Source organism: Sinohyriopsis cumingii, chromosome 3, assembly GCF_028554795.1.
Source record: "Sinohyriopsis cumingii isolate HCF-2022 chromosome 3, ASM2855479v2, whole genome shotgun sequence".
Classification (NCBI taxonomy): domain Eukaryota; kingdom Metazoa; phylum Mollusca; class Bivalvia; order Unionida; family Unionidae; genus Sinohyriopsis; species Sinohyriopsis cumingii.
In genome coordinates this window covers 106,712,931-106,740,866 of record NC_142963.1, presented here as the reverse complement: position 1 = coordinate 106,740,866, position 27,936 = coordinate 106,712,931, and the positions used below count along the sequence as shown (strand labels likewise).

General features: G+C 34.9%; 1 protein-coding gene across 1 annotated transcript; it reads left to right on the top strand.

The window, feature by feature from the left end:
- On the top strand, positions 1 to 26,499 carry LOC149803487 (uncharacterized). The gene is made up of 7 exons (XM_089953937.1): positions 1 to 50; positions 733 to 747; positions 4,504 to 4,629; positions 9,113 to 9,292; positions 11,959 to 12,194; positions 20,345 to 20,483; positions 25,748 to 26,499. Exons 1-7 carry the CDS (start codon positions 1 to 3, stop codon positions 25,860 to 25,862), a joined length of 861 nt encoding a protein of 286 aa, XP_089810063.1. The 3' UTR covers positions 25,863 to 26,499.
- Positions 26,500 to 27,936: the final 1,437 nt, after the last annotated feature.

Genomic DNA, 27,936 nt, shown 5'->3' with positions numbered 1-27,936 from the left:
ATGAAACTCTTAGACGATGACGGTGTTATTGACACCCTGGTGGCAAGCAGGTTAGAAATTATAAATCATTGAATGAACTAAGTAAGTTCTATGGATTTCTGATCTTGTTCATGTTTTTTGTTATTGGAATCTTTAGTGGGGTACAAACAAACAGGCATGTATATTCTGACTATAGTCCTACAACATAAGACAAATCACCAGTCCTACATGTAAGACCTCGAAGTTGTTATTTATGTTGTGGGCGTCAAGGTCTTACAGCCTAACTAACGGCGCAATGTAGTGTGTTTTGATGTCTACTAACATTGTTATGAAAGTCAAATTTTCAGGAATATTTAACACAACTGACAACTAAAATAATGACGCTTTTCTAGAAAGTAAGGTCATAATGTTTTAGTCAAGACTTGACTTACCCTGATGTATTTTCTCTAATAAATTCAAATTCTCACAAAAGAAATGGACCTGTTTTGAAGTTTTGTTGGCCTACATTTCAGTTGGCTGGAAAGCCGTGAATGCCAAAATCGGATTAAGTTGAAATATTATTCTTTTACGAAACGATATATATATTATGCCTATTGGAACTGTGAGCAAAGATTCGTTTCATTCAAGAAACATATCCCAAGGTGAACCTACTTGGCATACCTCGACTACCGTCACATTGCAACAAATTCAAATTTATGTCAACGGAATGTGAAAATGCGCCCATTTGCTAATATCATATTTTCATTTCACCAGGATAAAGACAGCACAGTAAGTATATTAATTACACGTAAATTAGTGGAAGAGTGTCGATATAGGCTGCCTAGTGTGTGAGATGTTCCTGAAACTTTGATTACTCATTCCGATGTCACCAGCATCAAACTGCGCTATGCAAGGCTGTTATTTGGATAGTAAGATATAGCACTGAAACAAAACCATGTGTTTTGTCTTGCATTGTAGGACTAGACATATCACCCGATATTTTTGATCTGGTAGTGATGGGCTTACTGCCTAACTAACGGCGCTGTGTGGTATGTTTTGATGTCAAATAACAGTGTAACAAAAGTCAAATTTTCAGAACCATCACACATGACTGGCAACCAATAACAACGCTTTTCTACAAAGTAAAGTTACGTTTTTGTCAGACTTTTATTTACCCTGATGTCTTTTCTCTAATAAATTTAAATTCTCACAAAAGAAATGGATCTGTTCTCAAGTTTCCTGCCTGTGATTACATTCTCAAGAAATTCCCCTATGGAGATGGTGTGCAAAACATTCATGTTTTTTTTCTAGTTCAGAAGAATCTTTTCAACGACTGAAAGACCCCTTGATACATACATGTTGCCATTTTATAAGAGTACATAAAAAAGAACATTATGCAATAGCTGGGCATCACGTTCAAAGGCTTTGACTGGCGGCCGGGTGGAAAATGTACTGATATTTACAGTGATTGAATTCAGAGGCAGAAAAACCCAGATATTTACATTCGATTATTTGTAAAAGTACATCAAATAAACAACATTAGCTTTCGTTATTGTGTTCATTTCCAAATAATAAGCAGTGCACGTGACCTCAGAATCAAGACATGTTGAGACTTCAACAAAAGGCCATACGTAAGTGGGTGACAAGTCACCGAAAAATGTCAACTTCACCTTCTTCTGTTAGGAAAGCGAAAACAATTTCGACAGTGACTGACCATACCAATTTTTTTTTAATGCCCCTCGCCTTAGCCCGGCTAGTTCTAGTGTTGTAGCAAAATGTATTCTTCTAGGCATAAGTAGCTAGGCCTAGTTTTCATATCACTTACGTTGACAAACAAACTCTTGCCCATTCACCAGCATTATGTTTTGATAGCTGATTGACCATTAACCCTTTTCCGAGTAAGGTAGCAACTATCAATTTCCTGCATGCTATGATGAGAATCGGTGATCTGGATATATATTAGCTGCCTCTTATACACTATTTCATCATAAAATTAGTTTGAAACTGTAAGTGAACCAGTAGGCCTAACGGAAAATAATGTCGGTCTGTTTTCTTAAAAAGTCGGGCAGATATATTCAGAAAAAATATATAAATCATTGAAACTAAAGCCTAGGTATTATTTTATTAAAGATTTAATTTTAAAATGCAGATTAGGTAGGTCAGAAATGTATGGGACAATGCTAGATTGTGGAATTCGCGAGATGCGCTTTAAGGTCTAAGCTGTTTTCTGACCTCTGGTCTCAGCTGGTACAAAGTGTTTTAAAATGCAACATGAAAATCTGTTGCTTTCGAAAGCTGAAAGTGCTACATTTGAAAACTTGAAGCAGTAAAGAATGTTAAAAGACTAAAGGGGCAAATAAATAATTGTTTATAGAATTTTTAGCATGTTACATGTGGATTTCTCTTTTTCTGCTTGGATTCCTCTTTTTGTCCACTTGGATTACACTTTTTCCTCGTCAGGGGTTGGCATGTATGCATAGTAATGAAAGTAAAATTTTCAGGAATATCTCACACAACTGGCTACCAATAATGACACTTTTCTACCAAGTAAAGTCATAATGTCTTGGTCAGACTTACTCTGATATCTTTTTGCTAATAAATTCAAATTCTCACAAAGAAATGGACCTGTTCTCATGTTTCGTTGGCCTACATTTCATTTGGCTGGAAAGCATTGAAAGCCAGGAATGCCAGAATCATGTTAAGTTGAAATATTATTCTTTTACGAAACGAATAAAAAATATATTATGCCTATTGGAACTGTAAGTAAAGTTTCATTTCATTCAAGAAACATATCCCCCACATGAACCTTCTTGAACATCTGCATATCTTGACTGTGTCACATTTCAAAAAATTCAAATGTCAACTGAACATGAAAATGTGTCAGTTTGCTAATGTCAGAGTTTGACTCCACCAGGATACAAACAGTACAGTAAGTATGTTAATTACATATTAATTTGTGGAAGAATGTCGTTTTGGGCTGCCAAGTGTGAGATATTCCTGAAACTTTGACTACTCATTCTGATGTCACCTACATTTTTAGATTGTTTCAAATCATTCCTGCAGCAAGTATATAGAAAATATTTGTTAAAGGAAGTAGAAGAGATTGAATATTAAAGATTATTTTATGCTTTTTTTTTCTCTCTGTTAACTTTACATTGTCACAATCATTCAGTATTGTACGATATTGCACACCTTCATATTGCATTCACGTGCATAAAGGAACTGCTTTCTATTGTAAGCAAATCATGTACACTCACATAGTAGGAGCTTTATGTTGTTGTTTAAATTTGTTTCTGAATGAGGTAAAGCAGGTGTTTTGTGGATTGCCACATATCAGCTGCTTTGGCACATTCCACGTTAACTTTTTGATGCAATGTTTTGGATTTAGACTAGCTATACAATAAATGCAAGAAAGGCTCCGTACAGACAACATACAAGTATCAAGACAGAAATTGTCTTCTTTAGCTGGTGATAAGAATGGCAAAAATTATACTTAGAGTTTTACATCCTGAATTTCCTCAAAATGTGCTTTCCTAGTTCTGCAAATCCAAATTACATTAGCCATGTCATAGGTTCTCAATCTTAATTACACAATTCAAAATTATAATGTTATTTTGATGATAAGTGCAATTACATCCTCCTTACTGCACTCAGAATGAAATAAGCATTAAATTCCATAGCGTCTTTGATAATTGCAATTGAAAGACCTCATATTTTTTCCACATTATCATTTCAAACATTCAATGACAAAAACAGAAACACATTTGCAGATGTCAACACGCTTATTCAATCCAATGTATTTCCTTTGGAATTGTCACATGTAAATTTGGTCCATAATCATGAAATTTCGTAGAAAGAAAAAAAAATACCAAAATCTATTCATTCTACATCAGATGAAAAAGTTGTTGCAATGCGCATTTATTCACAATATGACTCCCAGTTTCAATTTTAACTAGATGCGCTATTTTCTTATAAAAGTTATGCCGAGCACACGTCTAAGTTCAAACTTATCTGGGCAAGGTTGGTGTGCAGTAATGATGTTGTTGTTGTGTAATGATGAATCTGCACTTGTGTATTTAGTTTGAAATACGGCATACATTCATTTATATTGTTTCTTGGATATTTTGTTAATATAATTAAGCATTAGGTAGAATTTAAAAAATGAGCATAAATAAAAAGGTTGCTGCATTTGTATGGGAAAATATGAACTCGTTTTGTCAGATGAATATACTGCAATCCCAAGGTCGTGCAGTATTTACGTCCGAAAAACTTGTTCATATTTTCCCATACAAATACAGTAACCTATCAATCTTGTTTCTAGGTTTGTGCATGTTTGATGTATTTATCTCCAAAATGGATTGAAATTGGGATTTATAAGCTTTGGGAATTAATTTATGCTGTGTATTTTTGTATTTTGCACAATATTACTTGTGTCATTGTTATGCAGGAGTGAAAGATATTGAAAACTTGAGCCCCACAAAATAGCTTTTTTCCTTCATAACTTGAAAAAGTGTTCTTACATCTGTTTCCTTTACATTTTTAAAGGGTTCGAAGTGAAAGTCGAAGCAAGGAAAGAATTGAAAAGAAAAAGACAGGCCCTGAGAGAGGTAGAGAGAAGGAGAAGAAAAAACGTGCAGCATCTGTAAGCAGTGGAAGCTCAAGCAGTAGCAGGTAAGATATGTAGCAAAGTCTCAACATGGTGCATACTTTATAAGCCTTTTGTCCATCAACTCATAGGGCTGGCCAGATTTACATCACACTTTTGTTAAGTTCTGTGTTTTAAGTCTGCTTTTTTATGAACTGTTGTATGCAGGCTTATTTGTAAGTTGGGTTGGCAGGGTTTTATGTCCTATCGACTAATTTCTTTGTTTAGTGATTCTTAGGGGCCAAAGATTGTCCCCCAACTCTGAATTTAATAATCAGAAATTTTGTAGAATCAAAGTTTTAGCAATTTAATTTGTTTCTACTGCACAGTTTTTCCCCAAACCTATAGTAACAAACCAATTCCTAATATGCGAAAGCAAAAATGTCTGTTCAGTGGCTTACATCTCTGATAGTACAGTGGAAACCCGCTATAACACAAAGTCAAATATAACGCGGTTGTGGCATGTCTCCCGAAATTTCTTATAGTCATTCGCACATGAAAAAAATATTTTTTGTTCGAAGTACATGAAATAGTGTATAACGATTTATTATCATTATGGGGAAGAGATCACATATAATTTTGAATTTAATGTGATCTTGACGTGGTTCCTGAAATTTTAGATACAGCTGTGTGTATTTTTCTCATACCGGCAAAGAACATTTTTTTAAAATTCAGGAAATAGTGTGTAAAACGTTTATTATCATTTTTGGGGAGGAGTTTGCTTATGAATTTTAATATAATATGATTGTGGCATAGCTTCTGAAATTTAACAATATCACCAGGTTGTTCAAGTGTTATGCCAAAATAAACATTATCGGAAATGTTACTTATTTATTACTGGTCCACGAGTAAAGTCAGTACGTCGTCTTTATGATGGTCTTCAATTAATTCTGTATACAATGCAGTGGTTGATAGAAGATTGTCACAGTTTAATAAACATCAAAAAACAAAAGCCACCAAGATGTTTGCTGTGCTTGGCAGTGTTTTAAGACGCAATCAGTTGGCCAGTAAATAATGTCTGCTTTGAAATTGAAAGGGTATGAAATTTTACACGTGTTCAGCTGTAAAAAATAATTATAAAATTGACTTGTGACCATTGCAGGCCTGCTGCACTTAGTTATCGGATTTTACATGTGTATGGAGGTTTTCTTATGAACTCGTGTATTTTATTTAAAATATATTTTACCGTTATGGAAAAGCAAGTTCACAAATGCAATTTATTCTCTGCACTTTGCGCACATTTTTTAAATCATTTTGGGGAAGAGATTGTGTTTGAATTCAACTATAATACGATCGTGGCGTAAAGTACGAGAAATAGCGTTTAAAATGTTTATTATCATTTTGGGGAAGAGTTCGCATACAAATTTGAATCTAATGCAATCATGGCTTGGCTTCTGAAATTTAACAATTTCACTAGGTTCTTGAAGTGTTGTGCCAAAATAAACATTATTGGAAATGTTACTTATTACTGCTCATGAGTAAAGCCAGTAAGTCGTCTTTGTGATTGTCTTCAATTAATTCCTTATACAATCGCTGCTCAAACAATTCACAGCATCTAAAGTAAAAGTTATATACATGCTGAAAGCATGTGTTGATTGTTAATTATTCTTGCTGCAGCCATTCAAACAAATATGCGTACACCCGTTAATTATTGGAAATTTGCAACGGATAAATGTACACGGAAATGCATATAAGAAAATTGGCTATTTGGCTCACGCATGAGTAGAAGCGTTAAAGTTAATTTTGTATCGAGACCACTCTTTTTTCCAAACACCCATCTTATCCTACTTTTTGCAAAGGTTCATCTGTCTGTTTGATATTCATACCGGTCTGGAAAATTAAACTCTGTGACGACCATTGGTTCTTCTTATCTGGACATTTAGTCACTTCAGGCATGCCTAGTATGCTTATGGGAGAGGACTGCAGCTTTTGATGGCAGGACTTCAAGTTTTATCAAAGTGAGTCTTGGACTCCTAGATTTAAAGTCCTTGTGAGACCACTAGATGTCACCAGAGTAGCAGTCCAGAAGTTTATACCTCATAAGCTGGTGATCAGTCTTATTAAAATTATGTATTTAGTGTTTGAAAAATTATGAATTTGCTGTATGATATTGGTCAGAAAGTTTACATTAATTTGCAGTGTAACATATTTTCAAGCTTTGGGAAAATATCACTAAGTATTTGTACTTCTTCCATCATGTTGGCAATACATCTTCTGATTTGGAATACATGTCTGACACAATTAATGCAAAACTCAATTTCATGCAATGAGCATCAGTTACAATTTTCAAAAATATCTTTAGAAATGGTAAGAATAAATCTGTAGAGCATGCATTTGTCATGCCATTACTCACACTAAAATTTGCGCTAAAATTAAAATAATGCCAGATATGCAAGATTTGTCTTTTTTTTAACTCAACATAAGAATCAACAATTCCATGCATGACATTGTCGATTTAACACAGGGTATGGTGCAAAAAAGGACCTGTTTTGATCTCGTCTAATGTTAATTTTCAAAGACAAAGTTCTATCACAAGTTCAGAAGTCTTTAGTGTTCCAAATGAGTTCCAGTGGTGTTCCAAATGAGGATCAATATATTGTGCTGATGTGCCAATAGTCTAGATTAGTTTGATGTATCACAATGATATAATCCATGTCTTTAAATGATTTTACCGTAATTCTAAAACAGTTACTTAGCCCTAAAGTTTATGAGCACATTGCCATTTCAGTGAGTAACTAATAAATCCTCCCAAATAATAATTGAACACAACCAAATGAATCCACTGACTTTTTCTCAGGTAAACATCCCTTATATACAAAATAAACTACGACGCCAGGATGATGGTCAGATATTCATTTCCAGATTATTTTAACTTGTCAACAAAGGCAGGTTCTTTAACAGCCAGCCAATCAGAAATCAGAGACCTGATTTTTGATGGGGAAAACGAATGACCTGAACTCAAACCTCGAAACATTCATCAACAAAATTTGTTATACACCTTCCAAGGTCAAAAGGCCACAATAACATGTTTACCAAACAAAATGACCTTATCTTATAGCTAATACCCACAATGGATAAAATGAGCACTTTAACCTCCTTTTTTATACTGAATGATCCTTACAATGTGTAATCATAAAAATGTACACACATAATACAGCTATATATAACAGTGTGGTTTATTGGTTTGTGTACAGGTTGGTTGACCAGACAATTGTAGGTTATTGAAGTTAAACAGAGAAGAAATAACAGCTTTTTTGTGGAATGTACAAATTCGATTTATAGTTATCAGCTTTTTTTAATGACTCGCATCTTTTAAGACTAACAAAGTCCATGGACTGACTGTTGACCTGTTTAAAATGAACATTCATAAATATTTTTTTTTAAACTGCGATAAAATGCTTAGACTAATGTGTTTTCTTCTACAAAACAGCATATCTTGCTTAAGTAACATGTCAGATTCTTGTTTACTTTGGACTAAAAACAGTAATTAAAAATAATTTATGAGAAATTGAGGTTAAAATTTGGAAGCTATGCCATGATCACGTTATGTCAACGTCTGTGTTTGCCAGTATTGCAGGGTATGCAGGGATGGCAGTCAAGCATGCATTTAAATAGATACTTAAACTCATGCTTCGTACTGTTTTGTAAGGAACAACTTTCTCTCCATCAAAAATTGAGACAAAAAGACATTTTTATTGATATTTGTAAGGCAAATGCAACAATCATCTTTTTTAAACAAGATTGGAGACAAGTCAGATTCCAGTAAACTGGTATATACCATCATCAAAGCTTGTGACTGCTCCAGTGGTCTAGTGGTTAGAGCGCCCACCTCGGATGTGGGAGGTTGTGGGTTCGATCCCTGGTTGAGTCATACCAAAGACTTACAAAAATGGTACTAACAGCTGCCTCGCTTGGGGCTCAGCATAAAAGGTTAGTGTTAGGACTGGTTGGCCTGGTGTCAGGATAATGTGACTGGGTGGGACATCATGCTACATGTCTGTGGCATGATGCGCCAGTGCTAGACATCACCATAAAGTGTCAAACTGAGACATCATAGCGATGTGACTGATTTTTTTATAAAGCTGCGTTAAAAATCCAAATCAAACACACTCATCTAAGCTTGTCAGAAGCCAATCTATTCTTTTCATGTAGCTGTAGTCCCATGTTCCCATCGACTTGGATCAGTGATTGACAACAACACAGCACCAGATGAAGAGTCGGCTTAGCTCTGATGGATTTATGTGGGTTTATGGTATATACATAATGTATGTAATGCCTTTGTAGTCATCAGCATTAGCATGAAGTTGCATCCTAAACTGGGATATTTAAAATTTTAGATGGGGGTATTGTTATGATGTATGGTTGCATTGTTTAGAAGATATATTGCATTTGATCTAGAGAACATTTTCATCAACACTCGATAGCATGAATGAGAGAAGGACCTGTTTGATGAGTACTCCTAATAATAATTTGCACTAACATAATATCCCAAGATTACTCTATTTACAGTGGCACCAGCTCATCAGGAAGCAGGTCAAGATCATCATCATCCGGAAGCAGTTCATCTGGAAGCAGTAGTAGTTCAGGAAGCAGTTCTTCACGATCAGCTAGCTCCAGTTCCAGTGGATCATCCAGCAGTGGAAGTCGCAGCCGCAGTCGACAGAGAACCAGAGGGAAGTCAACCCCAGAGTAAGATGAATTTGCAGTATTCTGTTATCGTAATTGATCATTATTGTTGTTGAAGAAGGAGGTGGGGGCTGCCGTATTCCATTTAGCCTAAGGGGACAGTTGTCAATTTTCCCACATCTCTCCAACTGTTTCATATGTGCCAGTTTTTGTTTCCACTCGATAGTTTTGAAGGAATTTGTGAATTTAAAATGAATTTTTGTACCTAATTAATACAAAGACCAAATTAATGCAAAGACCAAGTTCTATTTGATTTGCATATTTTCCTTCAAAATTTTAAATGTTGCTATACAGTTTGAATGAGTTCCCTTTTTTGACTGAGAATTCTGTCCATGTACTTGAAAATAACATGTTTGTTTTTGAAAGACTTAATGGATTTAAACAAAACTTGGCTTAATATTCAGCTGTTGCTTGCGTCTTTTTAAGCCTACAGTGTATTTTGCAATGTGAATTCATACAAGGCAAGATAATAAATAAATATAGTAAAATCTTCTCCACCTTCACCTTTTCAATTGGAACAGATGTTTTCAGTAATACCATTAGGAGTCATTCCTCGTTGATGCAATAGCCTCCATCTGCACCTTCTCAGAGATTTTTGAGGAAGATCAACAACAGTCAATACCAGCTCAGACAGCCTCAGCTGTTGATGACAGCAACATGTTACAGGGATTAAAAGTCGCCTAACTTGTCCTAGTATCATGAACTTGGCACTGGAAAGAAGGAAAGAATGGCACTGTTCTGTCAAGACAGAAAAGAAGAAAAAGATGGCTATAAGCTTTGACCTTCTGCCAAAAATAAAATGGACAGTAGGTTCTGACATGTTTGAGTAAGGCACCATATGAACTGCTATCAAGAGCATCATTGGTGTACCTCTCATAAAAAACTTTCTTCCTAGTCATTCTAGCTAAATCAGCAGGTAGAAACATAGAGTTAGATGCCTTTTCAATTCACTTGAACTATTTACTGTTTTATCCTGATGTTTTGATTTCATTGCTGCTTTCATGGCTAAGAATATGCTCCTTCTTATTGTCGATAATATTTTTATTGTGAAACATGTTTCCTCACTGGACCCTTCACTGACCTGCTACTTATCCTAATTTATCGTGATCATCCCAAATATTTGATTAAAAATCTAAAACGTCAGATTTTCCAATTTTTTCTACAAAATCCCGAATTTTGCAAAACACAAAAATACCTTTGGATTCATGATGGCTGCACCTTCTTCAAACAGAACAAAAGTGATGCTGAAGTTCAGCAAGGAATACACTAGTCATACCATGAAAATCTTTTCTTAATTTTTATCTTTTATTCTGACATTTAGGATGTTAATTGAAAAAACACTAAATATCAGAATAAAATATGAAGATAGACAAATGATAGATTTTCATGCTATAAACATAGCATACATTTTTCATGTAAAGTAAATAGCATACGACAGTGGAGACGTCCATTTCTTTGTAAAGTTTTTGTAACTGTATGGTCACAAACACTGATCCTGTGCTTTTTCTGTCAAATATCCTGATTTTTTTCTTTTCCTTTGGCATCCTGACTTTCATTCCACTCAGTGACTTCAATATTCAGAAGATAAATGAAAAAAATTGAGAAAACTAGTTGGAATTGACTTAATGATCTTCCACTAGCTGTTCCATTTAAGGGGTTAATTGACCCCTAAATTGTTACATCCAGGGGTCATATTGATGTCCTCAAAGTTAATATTCCCTCTCCCAGTTAATAATAGGAGGATGGAATATTGGCTTCAACTGAGGACTTAGCATCCTGGAAGACTAAGCATTGCAATAGTAGCAGGTATTATATCAAAATAAGTACATGTTGGAGTTTTCTCAAGAATGTCAAATGTTTTCGATATTCAGCAATATAAAATGTCAGTAGGAATGGACTTTGAAGAGCTTCAACCAGTTGTTCCATATTAGGTGTTAGTTGGCCCCTAACTTGTCAAATTGATGAGTCACAGTCAGATTTTTTGGAGTCTTTACTGATGGTCTATATTAATGGTGTCAGAGTAATACCTTTATTTCTACGATAGTAAAAAATGCAACTGGTAATGATGTAGACTTGTCAGTGCGTAATGTGCTGATGCTGGTCTGTGTGATTCACTTGGAACCATTAATGAAGAAAACAAAATAGAGCAGTTCCTGATCTTCAAGCACGTTATGCACCACCATGTATGCGATTGACAGTAGTGGGATATGACTGAAGAATATGGTATTACAATACAGCTTTCCCTCGTACTCGCCCATGGGGATACAGCACTTAACTGATAGTCACATAATGGTAGCTACAAATACTACTTTCATGTGGTGTGTGTGTTTAGTACTTACGGAAAGATACATTGTGGATTAACTGACAAATCCAGTTACGTAGTAGGGTAGCTACAATTATTGCTGATGCATGGTTTGTATTCAGAACCTGCCTAGATGGATATCAGCAATTAAACATGTGAAGTAAACAAATCAGCAAAACTGGGCAACTTGAAACTCATATATTTACCTTTGATTGATTTCTACCTCAATAATGTGCACATCGAGAGTGAGAACTATTTACGTCTAGAAATGCTTTTCAGTCAGTAGAGTCTTAATCCGTTTGAGGAACTGCTTTTTTTAAAAACATTTACACTGCCTTATTGATGTGTGACACTTTATTTTAAAAAGGTCACCCAAGAGGAAGAAGCGAAGTCCAACACCCAGACCAACAAAAGTTCATGTGGGTCGTCTCACTCGAAATGTAAACAAAGAGCATATCAATGAGATATTCTCAGTGTACGGAGTCATCAAACACATAGAAATGCCAGTGGATAGATTACATCCAAACTTTTCACGTGGATTTGCTTATGTGGAGTATGATACACCTGACAGTACAGAGAAAGCTATCAAGTATATGGATGGAGGTAAGAAGTTTCCAGCAGCATCACTCTACACATTTTGTCATCCATAGCTGGCCCCAGTCACCAATCCCATTTGTTTGATGAATGAAAAAATTTATTTTGTTACACATTTGTGCTTATTTAAATATAATTCTCTTTTTATACTCCACATTAAAGGAAATATAGTGTTATGTATATTTAATTTGCATTGTTTGTTAGGTTTTTTTGTATTTTATGGCAGACCTTGTCCAAAATCAAGCTCATTGTGTACTTGACAGAATCGTTGATTTTGTATATATAAAAAATCTAAACAGTAGTTTGCTAATATTTTATTTAAGTTAGCATCTTTATCTTGGTCTGAGTCAAGGACATTGTGTTTATCATGTTCTTTATTATAATTTTAGTAACAGAATCTTCTAGAATGGAATTTTCCACAAGATAATAGCTTTTATATATATATAGAGAGAGAGAGAGAGAAAATGTTAATTTTGACCTAGGTCAAGTGGATATTTTTATAGTCTTGTTTACTGGGAAGGTTATTTAATCGTGCAGTGAAAATCTTGAAGCAAATCATTTGTTCTGCTCAGTATTTCAATTGGGCTGGAATTTATTCAAATTATCATTCTCTGGAATTGCAAAGTGTTCTATGATGTTCTTGGACAGAGACATTAACTTGGAATTATAGTGAATTCAGACAAGGAAATCTTGGATTTTATAATTGTGATTCATGAAAAGACTGTTAGCACATCATTACAATTTATACCATTTGTAGATTAGTACTACAGGTCACTACAGGCACAACAACGCCTGTCGTACAGTTGACAATTATTCTGTAACTGACAGAGTTTCTTTTGTCAGTAAGAATGCCACTCAACAGTCTTCTGGTAAAAAGCTATTTCAGTCTTGTAGGAGCATTTCCAAATCTCAATCTTGCACAGCTTTTAGGAATCAAGTTTCTTATCTCTTCCAACATGCACCTATTGCAAGAATGGCAAGTTATTTCTGATTGCTACAAATTGAAAAATAATTAATAGAATCAAGACAGACGTATTCCAAATGCTCTGATTTCTAAGAGGTCAAGGTTACAATCATGTATTGAAAGCATCTAATTTTATTATCTAGAATTATGAACCATTCACGTCAAACGGTCCTGTATCACTCATGGAAATTAATGCCAGTCCTAGCCCTGTTAAAATTTTAAGGGACATGGGTTCTGCTCAGTCTTTTATTGTTAGGTACTTTTCCTTTTTCTGAGAGGTCTTTTGTGCTAATGAGAGTGCTCTTATTCAGTTAGTCAAGTGCAGCATTTTTGGAACACTGACATTAAGGGTATTCATTTACTACTCGGCAATGACCTAGTCAGACAATAGGTTTTGTTTAATCCACTTGTTACTGACATGCCTTGATTGCTTACGAAAGTTGATCCATTTGCATTGCTACCAACCCTCACGATTTTGGCATGAATTTCACAACTTTTTCAGCGATTCACAGATTCACGCCACAAATCCAAAAATTCACGAATTCTCAGTTTATTGAAATCTTTAATAAAAATAACCGATTTCCCGTTAAGCGCATGTCATGATATTGGCAGTTGGCGAAACAGTCCGGTACTGCTGGTCGCAATATTAGTAAAACTACAACCGATTGGTATAGTTGGCCCGGTAGCAAGCAGCAAGCATTTTAGCCTATTTTAATCTATATGTACACGAGTAGTTTTAAAAATGCTTTTGAGAGAAACTGGAGCCTAACAGAAATTTTGCTCCGCACATCCGTCAACAACACTTATTTGAGTTACCGTTCGGCATCACATGTAAGATCTTGTAAATGGCTTCACCACCAAGGAAAAAGAAATGTATTGCTCAAAAAGTGAAGTTTAATTTGAAATATATCACAAATTGGCTGTGCATTCTGCCATTAAACATTGATATACATCATGTTTTTTGCACACAGTGTGGCACAAACTTTAGTATTGGCATGGTAGCAGAGACGATGTGAGGAAGCACATCAGTTGCAAAAAACACAAAGAAGTTGGGAAAGTTAAGAATTCGCAGATTTCAGCTCTGGAATATTTTAAGCCATCAGTGAAAGACCAGCAGGCTACCAAGGCTGAAGCATTATTTGTGAGTTTTCTTGTTGAACACTATCTATCTTTATCAGCTGGAGACCATGCTAAACATTTGTTCCGACAAATGTTCCCAGACTCGAAGATCGCTTCCGAATTTTCCTGTGGAAGAACCAGAAGTGCTGCAGCTCCTGTGCATTCCTAACAGTGACAGTGAAAGAGTATTTTCTCTAGTGAGGAAAAATAAGACAGATTTTAGGGCCTCCTTAGCTGGAGAAAATTTGCAGCAATTTTAGTCACCAAAATCATCCAGCAGGCAAGAAGACTGAACTGTTTAGAAAACAAATTTATGATCAAGCAGTTGAGGAAGTTCAAGTCTGCCACAGTATCATGTCTTGATAAATAACCACAAGAACAAGTGAAGTTTATGAATACCATAATAAATAGAAATGCAGATATATTTCTGCATGTATGTAGTGTTTTAGTTTTATATTGCGATCTTGATATAGTGTAGTATTGGCAGTTAGAGTGGATTTAGTTATTGTCATGGTATTTTTCACTAATTTTTATCCCTGTTTTCACTAATTGCGAGCCTGGAAGGTTGGCAGCTATGCATTTGAAAATGAAATCCCTGATTTATACCCAGATTGTGCAGTTACCAATCTAATTAAAATCATATCCCCAAAGTCCTACTTGAAGATACAGCAGAGACCACTTAAGAGTCATGTTTTGGTGACCTAGGTTATTACCATAATCAGTAATTTTCTCAGCCAATCATATTAAGTCTTGTATCCTTGCATTTGGAAGATGGGGCAGTATGATTGAAGATCATCATTATCTGTCGAATGATTTGATTCAAGTTCAGATTTTTGAAAGTCCCGTTTCCAGTGGCTAATTTAAAGGTCACCAGAATATGAACCATAAGTAGTCGTAAGATCTTTATGTAGGACATTTGAGATCTGATTTTAATCAGATAGGTGCAGTTACTAGAGCTATGGAAATGAAAGCTCTTGAGATTCATGTTGATCAGGAAAGTATTCATTTAGCTGACACATGTATTGGTCAGGCTTTTGATGAGGTCACTTTTGCTCCTCACATTGATCATTCGACAGGTATTGATCAAGTGATCCTCTTTTTACTACTAATTCTCTTTATTCTAATCCGGGTGACCAGCAACAATCACTTATCGAACAGAAACAAGATCCTGAGATATCCTGTTTGTTATTTTGTTAAAAATGGGGTCCTTATGAGAAAATTGAGACCACCTGAGGTACCCACTAATGACAAGTGGTCAATGAGCTATCAAATTAAGTCATGTAGACAGAAAATTCTTAGTCTAGTCCATGAAACTTCTTTGGCTGGTCATTTAGGAATTAATAAGACTTATCACAAGATCTTAAATAATTTTTTTGTTCAAAAATTAAAAATGATGTTTGTAAATACTGTAGATCTTGTAATACATGTCAAATGGTAGAAAAATCCACTCAGAATATACCTAAGATTCATCTGCAGCCTATTCCTGCATTTGACGAACCATTTAACATGGTAGATGACTGTCAGAACTAAGAACAAATCAGGCAACTAATATTTGTTGACAATAATGTGTGCATCTACAAGATTCCCTGAGAAAATTAGAGGAATGTTAAAACTAAAACAATAGTAAAAGCTTTGATAAGTGTTTTTGCTTAATTTTCCAAATCTGTTCATTCAGATCAGGGTTCAGATTTACAGCAAGTTATGCATGAATTTGACATCAAGCAGTTTTAAGTCATCTATCTCCCTGAAAGCCAGGGGGTTGTAGAAAGATTTCACTAGTTTGAAAAATGTTTGGTCATATTGTTTTGATACCAGAAGAGATTGAAATGAAGGTGTTCAGATGCGATTTGGTGTTAGGAAATCAGTTCAAGAATCTTTAGGATTTAGTCCCTTTGAGCTAGTTTTAGACATGCTTTCCATTGACCATTGAAGTTGTTAATAGTGAAACTTCCTTCATATGAAGATAGAAAAATTAATCTTTTCAACTATCGTTCAAATTTTAAAGTTGTAAATGGCTTGTAAAGTTGCACAAACTAATCTGCACTTAAAAATGAAATTAAGGTATGACAAAAATACAAAAAATTGGAGTTTTCAGCCTGGAGATGAGTTCTGACTCTTGACCTTATCTCAGAACCCTCTTAAGGCTAAGTACTATGGTACTTGCACAGCTGAAAAGAAACTGATTTAAATTATATCATTATTACTCCTGGAAACCAAAACAAAAAAAACTTTGACATATAAAAGGAGTAAGTTGATAGAGTAAGTATAACTAACAAGGAGAATAATAACAACAATAAAAACAGCAAAAAATTGGAAGCTTTGAAAAACTTAAAAATTACAATGTAGTTTCAAATTCAATTTGATTAAAATCAGATCTCAACTGTCCTAAGTGAAGATCTGACAGTGACTGCTTAGATCTCATGCTCTGGTGATCCATGTTTTTACCATAATTACTAATTTCATCAGCGAATCAGATGAAGTCTTAAATCTTATTATTTGGGAGACTGATCAGTATGTATGAAAAACATCAATGTGTGCTGAATAATTTGATTTACTGTCAGATTTTTGAAAGCTGCATTTCCATTGGCTAATTCAAATGTCACCAGAACTTGACCCTTAAGCAGACACTGTCAGAGCTTCACGTAGCATAATGAAGATTTGATTTTATTCAGATTGTTTTAAAATTTACACAATTTCTCCAAAGCCCAAGACCAGGCCCCAGTCCCACACCACTAATTGATTATTCAATTCAATGTTAAAACGAGAATTTCGTTTCTTCCTTGTTTTACTTCATGGAAGAAATACCTAAACCTTTTGTTTCTCCAAACCTTGTTTTACTTTATGGAAGAAGAAGAAGTACCTCATCTGTGTGTGTGATTTAGATTTTTAATGTAGCTGTAGCAATTTTAGTCACATCAATGTTGCACTGTGGCAGTTTATAGTGATTTCTAGCATGGGGGGGGCGTCATGCCACAGACACGTAGCTTCATTTCCTGACACCAGGCTGACCAACCCTAACACTAACCTCTTAATGCTAAGTGCCAAGCAAGGCAGCTGCTATTATATTTTTATGGTATGACTTGGCCAGGGTTCGAACCTTTGACCTTTGCTTGCATATTCTTCTGATTTTGGTTTCCCGGACATACATGTCACTTGACCAAGGATTTTTAAATTTCAGCCATGTTTGTATTGCAGCTTAGTAATGAATGCTAAAATCTTTGTATGTTCCATGATATCATGTGCAGGTTCTCTGATTGGCAGTCGTCATAACTTTGTATGTTCCATGATATCATGTGCAGGTTCTCTGATTGGCAGTCATCATACCTTTGTATGTTCCATGATATCATGTGCAGGTTCTCTGATTGGCAGTTGTCATAACTTTGTGTGTTCCATAATATCATGTGCAGGTTCTCTGATTGGCAGTCATCATACCTTTGTATGTTCCATGATATCATGTGCAGGTTCTTGATTGGCAGTCATCATACCTTTGTGTGTTCCATGATATCATGTGCAGGTTCTCTGATTGGCAGTTGTCATAACTTTGTGTGTTCCATAATATCATGTGCAGGTTCTCTGATTGGCAGTCATCATACCTTTGTATGTTCCATGATATCATGTGCAGGTTCTCAGATTGGCAGTCATCATAACTTTGTATGTTCCACGATATCATGTGCAGGTTCTCTGATTGGCAGTCATTATAACTTTGGTTTTTGCAGCATATCATTACCAAATATTGTTTGATTTCAACAAAATGTAGCCTCGCCTTTATATTGGTGGGACCTTAAGCGAGCTTAATTTCTGGCATTCCGTGACATCATTTAGAGAAATTATTGGCCCAGATTGCCCTTCGCCCAACTTTTGAATAAAATTTGATTTCTGCATTCCATGGCATCATTTAGAGGAGTTGTGACACCTGATGGCTCATTATCCTCGGTGAACTTCTGCTGCACAGCTGTACCAGCTGAAAATAATGACTATTTTAAAAAAACATCAAATTTACACTGGCCAAATATGAGACTGCTTAATAAAGATACCAGTACATTGAAAAGGGTACATTGGTGTGTGAATTTTTTCAGTAATTATTGAGATAACATTATTTGTTCACAGCAGTTATTTGAGATAACATTGGTTGTCCACAATAATTATTGAGATAACATTGGTTGTCCACAACACGCATCTGATTATGGCAGGTAATTATTTGCCTAAAATTTCCCCAAATCATGTGACCATGCCAGTGGTCTAAGTGGTTAGAGTGTCTGCCTAAGATGTTGGTTCAAACCCTAGACAAGTAATACCAAAGGGTCAAGATGGACTTGAAATTTTGGGAGAAGTGACTTCCTTTTGAACAGAACAGGGTGTAGTGAGAAGTAGGAGAAAAACAAGTCATGTTTTTTACATGCATACATACTTACGGATAGATACAAATGTGTATGTGTTTTCATTCAGTTTCCCAGTATGCATATTTGCAGTTGCCATTGGTTTTAAGCAATATTTTATATCTGAGTAGAAAATTTCCTAAATTTTATCTATGTTATAAACACATGTGGTACGTGTTTAAATACTGTCATATTTATATGCAGTGTATTTTGGCAATATGACTTAAAAGAGAACAACAGATGCTATACATTGTGATGAATTTTCACCAAGTAAATAGATTCCAATATTTTAATTGCAAGTTAGCTTAATTACCTACCTTTAATCAAGAATTTTACTATAAAATAGCACTTAAAAAGATTTATAAATTTGTTTGAAAACAACCCCAGGAACATTGATAGGATTGCAGTATAAGCTTTTATTATTTGTCTACATACTTAGTGTTACTTTAGGCATTGGTTAAATAGTATTTGCTTTGCTGTTTTGTATGTTTGTTTTCTTTATAGCTTCACATAAATGAGTGAACTCAGAATACATTCTTGACCCTACAGCAAGTCAAATTCTACAACATAGCATTGTCCTGTATCTTTCTGACATGCATAATTGCATTTTAAAGCTAAATCTTCAATAACATAATCTTTAGACTCAGCTTTCTTTGAATTGTTTTTTTTTTTCTGAATAAAGTGGTACATCCCAGACACAGCGATTTTGGCCATTATTCCATTACAGTTGGAGACTGATTTTTATGAAGAAAATAATGTACATGATAGTTAAAGTATTCATGTTATCATTCTATTCTTAAAACACAAATTGCTATTTACATCAGTGTAAGTTTTGAAACACAGGCTTGTATTTTGTTAACAGCAAGGGATGATTTGTAGAAATTGGGCAATAATAGTTGCTAACTTACTTGGGGACGGGTTGATTGTCAATTAGCTATCAAAACACATGCCTATGAATGTGCAAGAGTTTGTCAGTACAATTGATATCAACACCAACTATATGATGGCTTAAAGCCTACATTTCGCCTGAGCTGTAACATAACACTGGAACTAACCTGGCCAAGGTTTGGGAGCATCTCAAAAGGATGGCCATTCAATTTTCCTCTCAACAATCACAGGGCAAAGTCATTTTCACTTTCCCAACAGAAGAAGACGAAGATTACATTTTTACGGCAACTTGTTCGCCCACTTCAACTGGTAGAATGACTCCTGCTTATAAAAATGGTACTAGCAACTGCCATGCTTGGTGCTTAGCATTAAGAGGTTAGTGTTGGGACTGTTCGACCTGGTGTCAGATAATGTGACTGCATGGGACATGATGCTACATGTGTGCAGCATGATGTCCCACTACACTGCAAACATCAAAATGATATTACTCAAAATTTGCTAAAGCTGCAATAAAAATACAAATCACACAAACACGACACATCCAAATCATGTATAGTTTTCTTTGGCTTTTCATTTTTTTAAAACAGTAATCTACTCTGATTCTTAAAATTGTTTAGAAATATTCATGCAATATTGAGAACAATTCTTGTGCAATAAAAGAAAAGGGACAGAAGTTGTTTGTCCAATCTTTCCAAGAGTCTGTACCAACTAAGAAGAGAAATGGCCACTAAAAACAAGGTTACCATATGGCCACTAATGTTTCAAAGTACTTGGTGTACTGGACATTATAAGTATTTATGTTCCTTTATCAGGTCAGATTGATGGGCAGGAAATAACTGCAGCTGCTGTATTGGCTCCCCGCCCAGTGCGTGTACCACCTCGCAGAAGTCCAGTAAGACGACCCTCAGCCAGATGGAGGGCCTCACCACCACGATTCAGGGATAGGAGAAGGTGATCTTAATTATTGATTTATGGAAAACTAAGAAACTTGTAATGCAGTTTTCTCTATTATGTCTGTCAAGCAAATTATAAGCTGCTGAAACAGGGTAGGAATGTTCCGGAGAAACGTTGTTGTTGTTGTAGGGTTTAATGCCATTTTTCAGCACACGATAGGCTATACATGGCGGCCAGTATTAACGGTGGAGGAAAAACCCGGGAAAACCCCGGAAAGAACCACCGACCCACGAGAAGCTACTGGCAAGCTTTCTCATATACCCACATTGGCGAGAAACATGGGAGAATTATGTGATTCTGTTTGTCATTGTATGCATGTGTAATATCATTTAACTTGTCCAACACCATGTTCATGAAGTAAAGTTCAGGTTGACATGTTTGTATACCCATTAATTTGCAGTTATTTATGTTATACAGGTAGAATATGTGTATCCCACTAAGCAAACACCAGAGAACTAAAGCTTCATAGCTAGAAAGTGTGTTTTCTCACGTTAACTCCACAAGACATCAAGTTTTAATGTCACTTCATTGATAGCACATGGCTGTGAACAACCCTGTATCATGTATGCTAATAAATACAGAACCTTACATACACATAAAAAAACAAACAATTTACCACATAGAAAGAGAAAAGACAACAAATTGTGCATTTGTTTTAGAACTTTCAAGTTGATTTTCAAATGTATAAAATGAAATTTTGAGGAACAGGCCACAGATAAGGCAGACAAAACAACTTTGGAGTTTTCTACAGTGTGTGATTTTAACAAGAAATTTAGCTGACACTAGACACATCATGTTGCCACCTTTCAAGTATTGTACCCTTCTAGAAACAAATTAATCTGTTACCTACCATGTGTTGTCATGTCAAAGGACCACAAAAGTTGTCAACAGTTAAAATAAATCTGACTTAATTTTAGGTTCTTACAGGAATGCTGGCAGGTACCAACAAATAATCCATAATTATACTGAATGATGTGTTTTTATATGTATATCATTGTTGATAAATATTCAATGCATTGTGTGGTGACTGTTGTAAAAAAAAAGTTTGGAAGTATTTGCAATTTGCACAGCTGCCACTAAAATGGCAGAAAATAGATGATGATAAGAGAGCATGATCATAAATGTGATATACAGAAGAAACTTAGAAAGTCCTAGAAATGTGTGGAAAATTAATACAAAATGCCTGAAGTTTGAGGAGAGGCCATGATCTGTACACTTTCTGCACTTGGTATTCAGAGAAATACAAAAGTGGGTGGATGCCTTTATTCATTTATAGATGATTTTAATGAATAATGGAGTTGAATTAGAAAATGAACTGGTTTCTGTTTGATTTTTTATTGTATCAGTGAAATTTAGGCAGGATCAGTAAAAATGTTTGGTTTTTTTTAATTTCTTTGTGTTGCCACCATTAGGCATTTCCCAACATTTTCATTGATCAGTATTTCAATGTATATTATGTTCTTTGAGAAATTACTATTACTTCAGACAGTCTTACAGAATTCTGTATCGTTTATTTGTGTTGGTCTAAATTTTCATGGTTTTACGTTATTTTGCCTCATAAAAGTGGTATTTTTTCATTTTGTGGTTTAAGCTCTACAAATATTGAAAATGAATAGTACAAAATATCAGACCTATGCCAACAATAAAAAGCAGTCATTTTAATGATTAAAACAATATTACCACCTTTGAGCACAAATCCAGCATCTGTCAAGATCAGTCACTTACATTCAAAATCAAAGGGACCTGATGCAGTCAACAGCATTAAGCTAATTGGTTATTAAAGTACATGTATGTGATCTCTTTCTCAAAACAATGTCCATAAAGCTGCACCATCAGTTATTTTCTGATGACCTAGGCTTTAATACATTGGTTCAAGAGTGGATAATTCTTAGATCCCTTTTGGCTTAGATAATGTCTTCATTCCACATGTGAATCAAACATGTGACCATCTGCCTCTTTGCACAGTGAATTGTCAGTATTTGATGTGTTTAACAACACAAAGCTAATTGGTTAATAAAGCACATATGATCTATTCCATAAAACACTATACATAAATTGCACGATCAGTTTCTGATGATCATGGCATGAACACAACAATGGTTGAGAAGTGTGACTTTTAACTTGAAGATCCCCAGCAGTTTGGATAATGTCATCATTCTACATGTGACCAACCACCCCTTGCTCAGTGTATTTGGCAAGTGGTGTCAACATTTCCTGTGTTCAGGGCCCATCAGAATCTGAAAATGCCAACTAAATTGAGAAACATGATCAATCCTTTCTTTGAGTCTGCCTGTACAGACCAACTTAAGCTTCTAGACTTTACTTAAAACTTCAGCAATTAAAACCAATTCATGATTAATGCATGATTGTGGCTCATGCAAAAATGTGTGAAGATAAGACCTAATTATCAGTGGCTTGGAGAATGCTGGACTTTTTTTAATTCAACAATGCCAGGATTGTTTACCTGATAAACATTTGTGTTTATCGGCAAACTTCAACAATGTTGATTCAGTGGTTTTGTCCAAAAATCAGTGAAGTGAGAGCTTAAGTAGTGTGCAGTAATTAATGTAAATACTACGTGTTTATTTACTAAACGTGCTTCTTGCATTAATTCTAGTATTTTACAGCCATGTTGTTCATTAGGATTAAGCATGCATGGATAAACTGAGTCGACAAGCTTCACTTGATTGAAGAATCTATATGAATATGTATTCTAATTTTAATATTCTGGTATCATTTCTTTCTTTTAATTTTAGTAATAATAGTATTTGAGCATGTTGTGCTTTTCTCATTTCTCTATCTTTACTTGTGTCACAGACCGCTCCGGTGGCCTAGTGGTTAGAATGTCAGCCTCGGATGCAGGAGGTCACAGGTTCGAACCCTGGCTGAGTCATACCAAAGACTTTAAAAAATGGCACTAACAGCTGCCTCGCTAGGCACTCCACATTAAGAGGTTAGTGTTAGGATTGGTTGGATAATGTGACTGGGTAGGACATGATGCTACATGTTAAAGCTGTACCGATTAATCGGCCATACTCATAATCAGGCCGATTATTGGAACAATCGGTATCAGCAGAAATAATCGGTGCTGATGTAAACAAATTTCCAAAATATAAATTTAATCACAACATTCATCTTGACATGGATTGAATTTAAATCAGAATTAAATAGTGGAAATTAAGGAATAAACATTTGATTTGGGGGTTAATTGAAAGACAGTATATTCTTAAAAGTAAATACTTTTTAACATGCTTGCTGTAAACTACCGCTGATTGTCTGCTAACAACAAATTATCAATACCATGCATGCACTCATCCCAATCACAGCAGCCAACCAGCCAATGAGGTCTCATGTGGTTGTTGAACTTCCAACATACACATTACAGGGATGGTCCTGGCTTTAAAAAAGTTGTCGCCAAAAAAAATCACTAATCTCAATATTTTGTTGCCAATTTTCAAAAAATGTCACCAGAATAAGTAGTGAATATTTTTCCAAGACTAATGTAATAGGCAATGAAAATTGAAAAAGATGGGATAGTTACTTATTGACAGCAAGCAATACAGCCATAATATTACAAAATAAATCATAACATGACTGTTTTGCACTACTTCCATGGTCTTTGCATTGCGCATCACTGTTAATGCATAGGTCTAACTGTTGTCACCTGAAATAAATGCATTATCAAATATAAAATATCTACTTTCCTACTGTCTCCCTTTTTTTAATAGAAACATCAGATATTAAGCAAATCTATATTATGTATATTATTTTCCAAATTGTTTCGTAAGAAACTTTATTTAGATAATGACATTTTAATACTAAAACCCTATGATCGTATTTTGCAATGTAAGATAAGTGACGTATAATGCAACTGTCAATTTCACGCATTCAGGAATTAAATCCCCCCCCCCCCCTTATGGCTAGCTTCACAAAATACATCTGTGTCAACCAGGAGTTCAGAAATTTATTTTTGCTGTGCTTTACATGCTTTGCTTGTTAGTGAATTGCTTCCTAAATCCCAGGAATGATCACTGAATGCTGTAGATGTTTTCTCGACAAGTAAATTATGATCTCCATTCCCGCCAATGAAACTTACACGAGTCAACTTGAGCTGGCATTACTGTACCATATATATATATAAGCATTGATTATCATCATTAAATTAAAAGAAGGAATGAAGAAACATATCACAGAGCATATGTGCCCCAAAAAAATTAATTTGGAATAAATGTTATTTAGTAAAGAGTTTGATTTGCATATATGAGTTAACAATAAGAAATAAGGTGGGATATAAAATGTGGGAAATAGTTCTCACATGTATGGTGGCTTGAGACCACATTTGAATTGACAACATAAATCTGCACCCAATTTAGGCATTGTTAGTTATAACAAAAATAGGGCATGGTTTACTTGTCAATCAAATGCTAGTGCTTTCACTAATTATAGAACAGGCATTTTCTTGAAATAATCAGTATTGGCAATTTTAATAATTGGCTATATGCTGTGTCGGCATAATCGCCAAAAAGTGACATTGGTACAGCTTTACTACGTATGGCTGATGTCCCAGTGCTAAACATCACTATAAACTGCCACTCTGCAGACATCATAGCAATATGACTTTATTTTTTTTAAATCTACGATAAAAATAAAAATCACAAACACACACATATTAGCTTAAAAGAAGTATGTGGAAGTTGCAGCTACTGGATACCATATAGATACATGTGCATTGAAACAATATTAAATGCATGTTAAAGCTAATTTTATTTTTGGATTACAGAAATGATATTGATTTATCAAACAGTTTTGTTGACCTGTCCTGGGAATGAAACACAGTAAGAAATTAGAGGGGTTTGGGGAAGGGGCTTCTTTATCATGTGTGGCTACTTTTTCATTGGGTCTTTAAATTCAATATAAATTGGTACCCCATGAAAAAATGATATTGCAGTACATGATTTCATATTAAATGTTGAAAATTTCATGGTATTGATTCCAAAATTATTGTGCACTGCTATTTTCAGCAATCAAACAACTTATATTTACAAGTTGTGATTGCAGATTTTAAATGTTAGCAAACAAGAGCCTATTTTGTGCCTGTTTTCTAAAATAACAATTATGGGTGGTGATAATACTGTTTGCCGTTTTATTTCATGAAGCATATGAGCATCTTTTCTTTATCATTTGTCGAATTGAAACATGACTGCATCAGAATTTGCTTTCCCCATGTCTTTTAAATGAAAGCTTCTTATTATTTGTCTCAGATCTCCTCCACGACGACGTTCACCACCAGCCAGAAGACGTACATCACGAAGTCGATCACGCTCTCCAGCCAAACGTCGTAGATACAGTCGATCAAGCTCCAGTTCTTCAAGATAATTTCAAATTGATGTTGCCCTTGAAACCAGGCCATGCCCCTAAAAAAAAAAAACTCCCATCAAGCTGGTGTCTAACTAGTGGATCATGTGTTTCAACATTTTTATGTGTCCGTTTTTCAGCATGACTTTCAGAAGTTCAATTGTCATTTTAATAAATTAGCTCTCCAATTAGTTATACTTTTTCTATGATATTCTAAGTCACATTAAGAACCATTCTGGAGCCGTTCAAAATGGCATATTTGTTGCCAGCTAAAACTGAATCCAAAAATTATTACATATTGGCTCATTTCGGTTTTAGTTTGTGACAGAGCACTTTTCCATTGTGCAGGTATGCTGCATTTTGGCACGACAGAAAATGATTCTCTATGATGCTACGTAAACATTTTTCTGTGTCATGCTGTTGAACACATTTTAATAATTGTCTGTTCATTTATATAAACAAAAAATGATAACCCTTTTAAGACAAGAGCTATGATGCATACAAAGAAAGTGTTATTGAAACAATTTGCTTTTAATCTCTCATGGTATGTCAGGACTTGGAGTAGCGGAAGATTATTCTTCATATTGAATGTGATATTTATATGTGATGTGAATGAGTTCAATTTTATATAGTACATGCCAATAAAATATTCATTTTACATCATTTTTTAAGAAGTTGTCCTTGTGCCTTAATCTTTTAAAGTATTCATAGGTACAGTTGATTCAGGTTTTGCTTATATGGAATGCATAAATATTTATGGCTTCAAAATTGTGATTAATTTCTTTTCCCTATAACTAGTGCAAATAAATGAAAGTATAGTTATTACACTGACCATTCATTCCACCCAGTGGGACTGAAAAAACTAAATCAAAAGTGATGTTGCTAAATACTGTCGATCTTGTCATAACTGTCAAATGGGAGGAAAACCCAATCAGGAAATTCCCAAGGTTCATCTACAACCTATTCCTGCCTTTGATGAACCATTTAGTAGAATTATTGTAGATTGTGTTGGTCCCTTACCCAAGTCCAAATCAGGTAACCAATACATGTTGACCATTATGTATGCATCAACAAGGTTTCCAGAGGCAGCCTTTGAGGAATATAAAATTTAAAACAATACTAAAGGCTTTAAAAAAGTTTTTTTTAACTCGGTTTGGCCTTCCCAAGTCTGTCCAGTCTTATCAAGGCTCAAATTTCATGTCTGGAATTTTCCAGCGAGTTATATACAAATTAGGCATCCAACAATTCAAATCTTCTGCCTATCATCCTGAGAGCCAAGGGGCATTAAAAAGATTCCATCAGAGGAAAAATATGATTTAATCATATTGTTTTGATACAGGTAAAGATTGGGATGAAAGCATTCATTTACTTTTGTTTGCTATCAGGGAATCAGTTCAAGAATCTTTAGGTTCCAGTCCCTTTGAACTGGATTTTGGACACACTGTGCATGGACCATTGAAGTTATGGAAAGAGAAACTTCTTTCTAATGAAGCTTCTGAAATTAATCTTCTTGATTATGTTTCTAATTTTAATTATAAGTTGTCAAAGTCTTGTGAGGTCGAAAAGCAAATCTGCACTCAATCCAAAATGAAGTCAGCATATGATAAAAACTCGAAGGAAAGGAGCTTTCAGCCTGGTGATAGAATCCTGGCTCTCTTGCCCAACCTAAAAATCCTCTTCAGGCCAAGTATTATGGTCCCTACAAAGTTGACAGGAAAATAAATGATTTAAATTACATCATGTATACTTCTGGGAGGCGTGAACAACAACTCTGTCACATAAACATGCTAAAAGAGTATATTGAAAGAGATAGCCAGGTTAAAAATGCAATTTAGTTGTACCCATCCCACTCAGTGAAGTTTTAAGTGAAGGAATATCATCGGATTAAATTGATATTGGAGTGAAAAATCTTCAGAATCCAGAAATTATGAAAGATCTGGACCAGAAACTTACACATTTGCAAGAGCAAGAAAGAAATGAACTTAAACAGTTATTATTTGAATATGAGCACTTATTTCCCGATGTTCCTACAAGAACCAACAAAATTTTCCTTGATGTTGAAATTGTAAATTCTAAACCTGTGAAACAACACAGG

Excerpts from the sequence above, each read along its gene's own strand:
- LOC149803487 (XM_089953937.1), top strand. The coding sequence starts at position 1 with ATGAAACTCTTAGACGATGACGGTGTTATTGACACCCTGGTGGCAAGC. Across the intron at positions 4,630-9,112 it reads GGAAGCTCAAGCAGTAGCAG|TGGCACCAGCTCATCAGGAA; the intron begins GTAAGATATGTA and ends CTCTATTTACAG. Across the intron at positions 12,195-20,344 it reads TATCAAGTATATGGATGGAG|GTCAGATTGATGGGCAGGAA; the intron begins GTAAGAAGTTTC and ends TTCCTTTATCAG.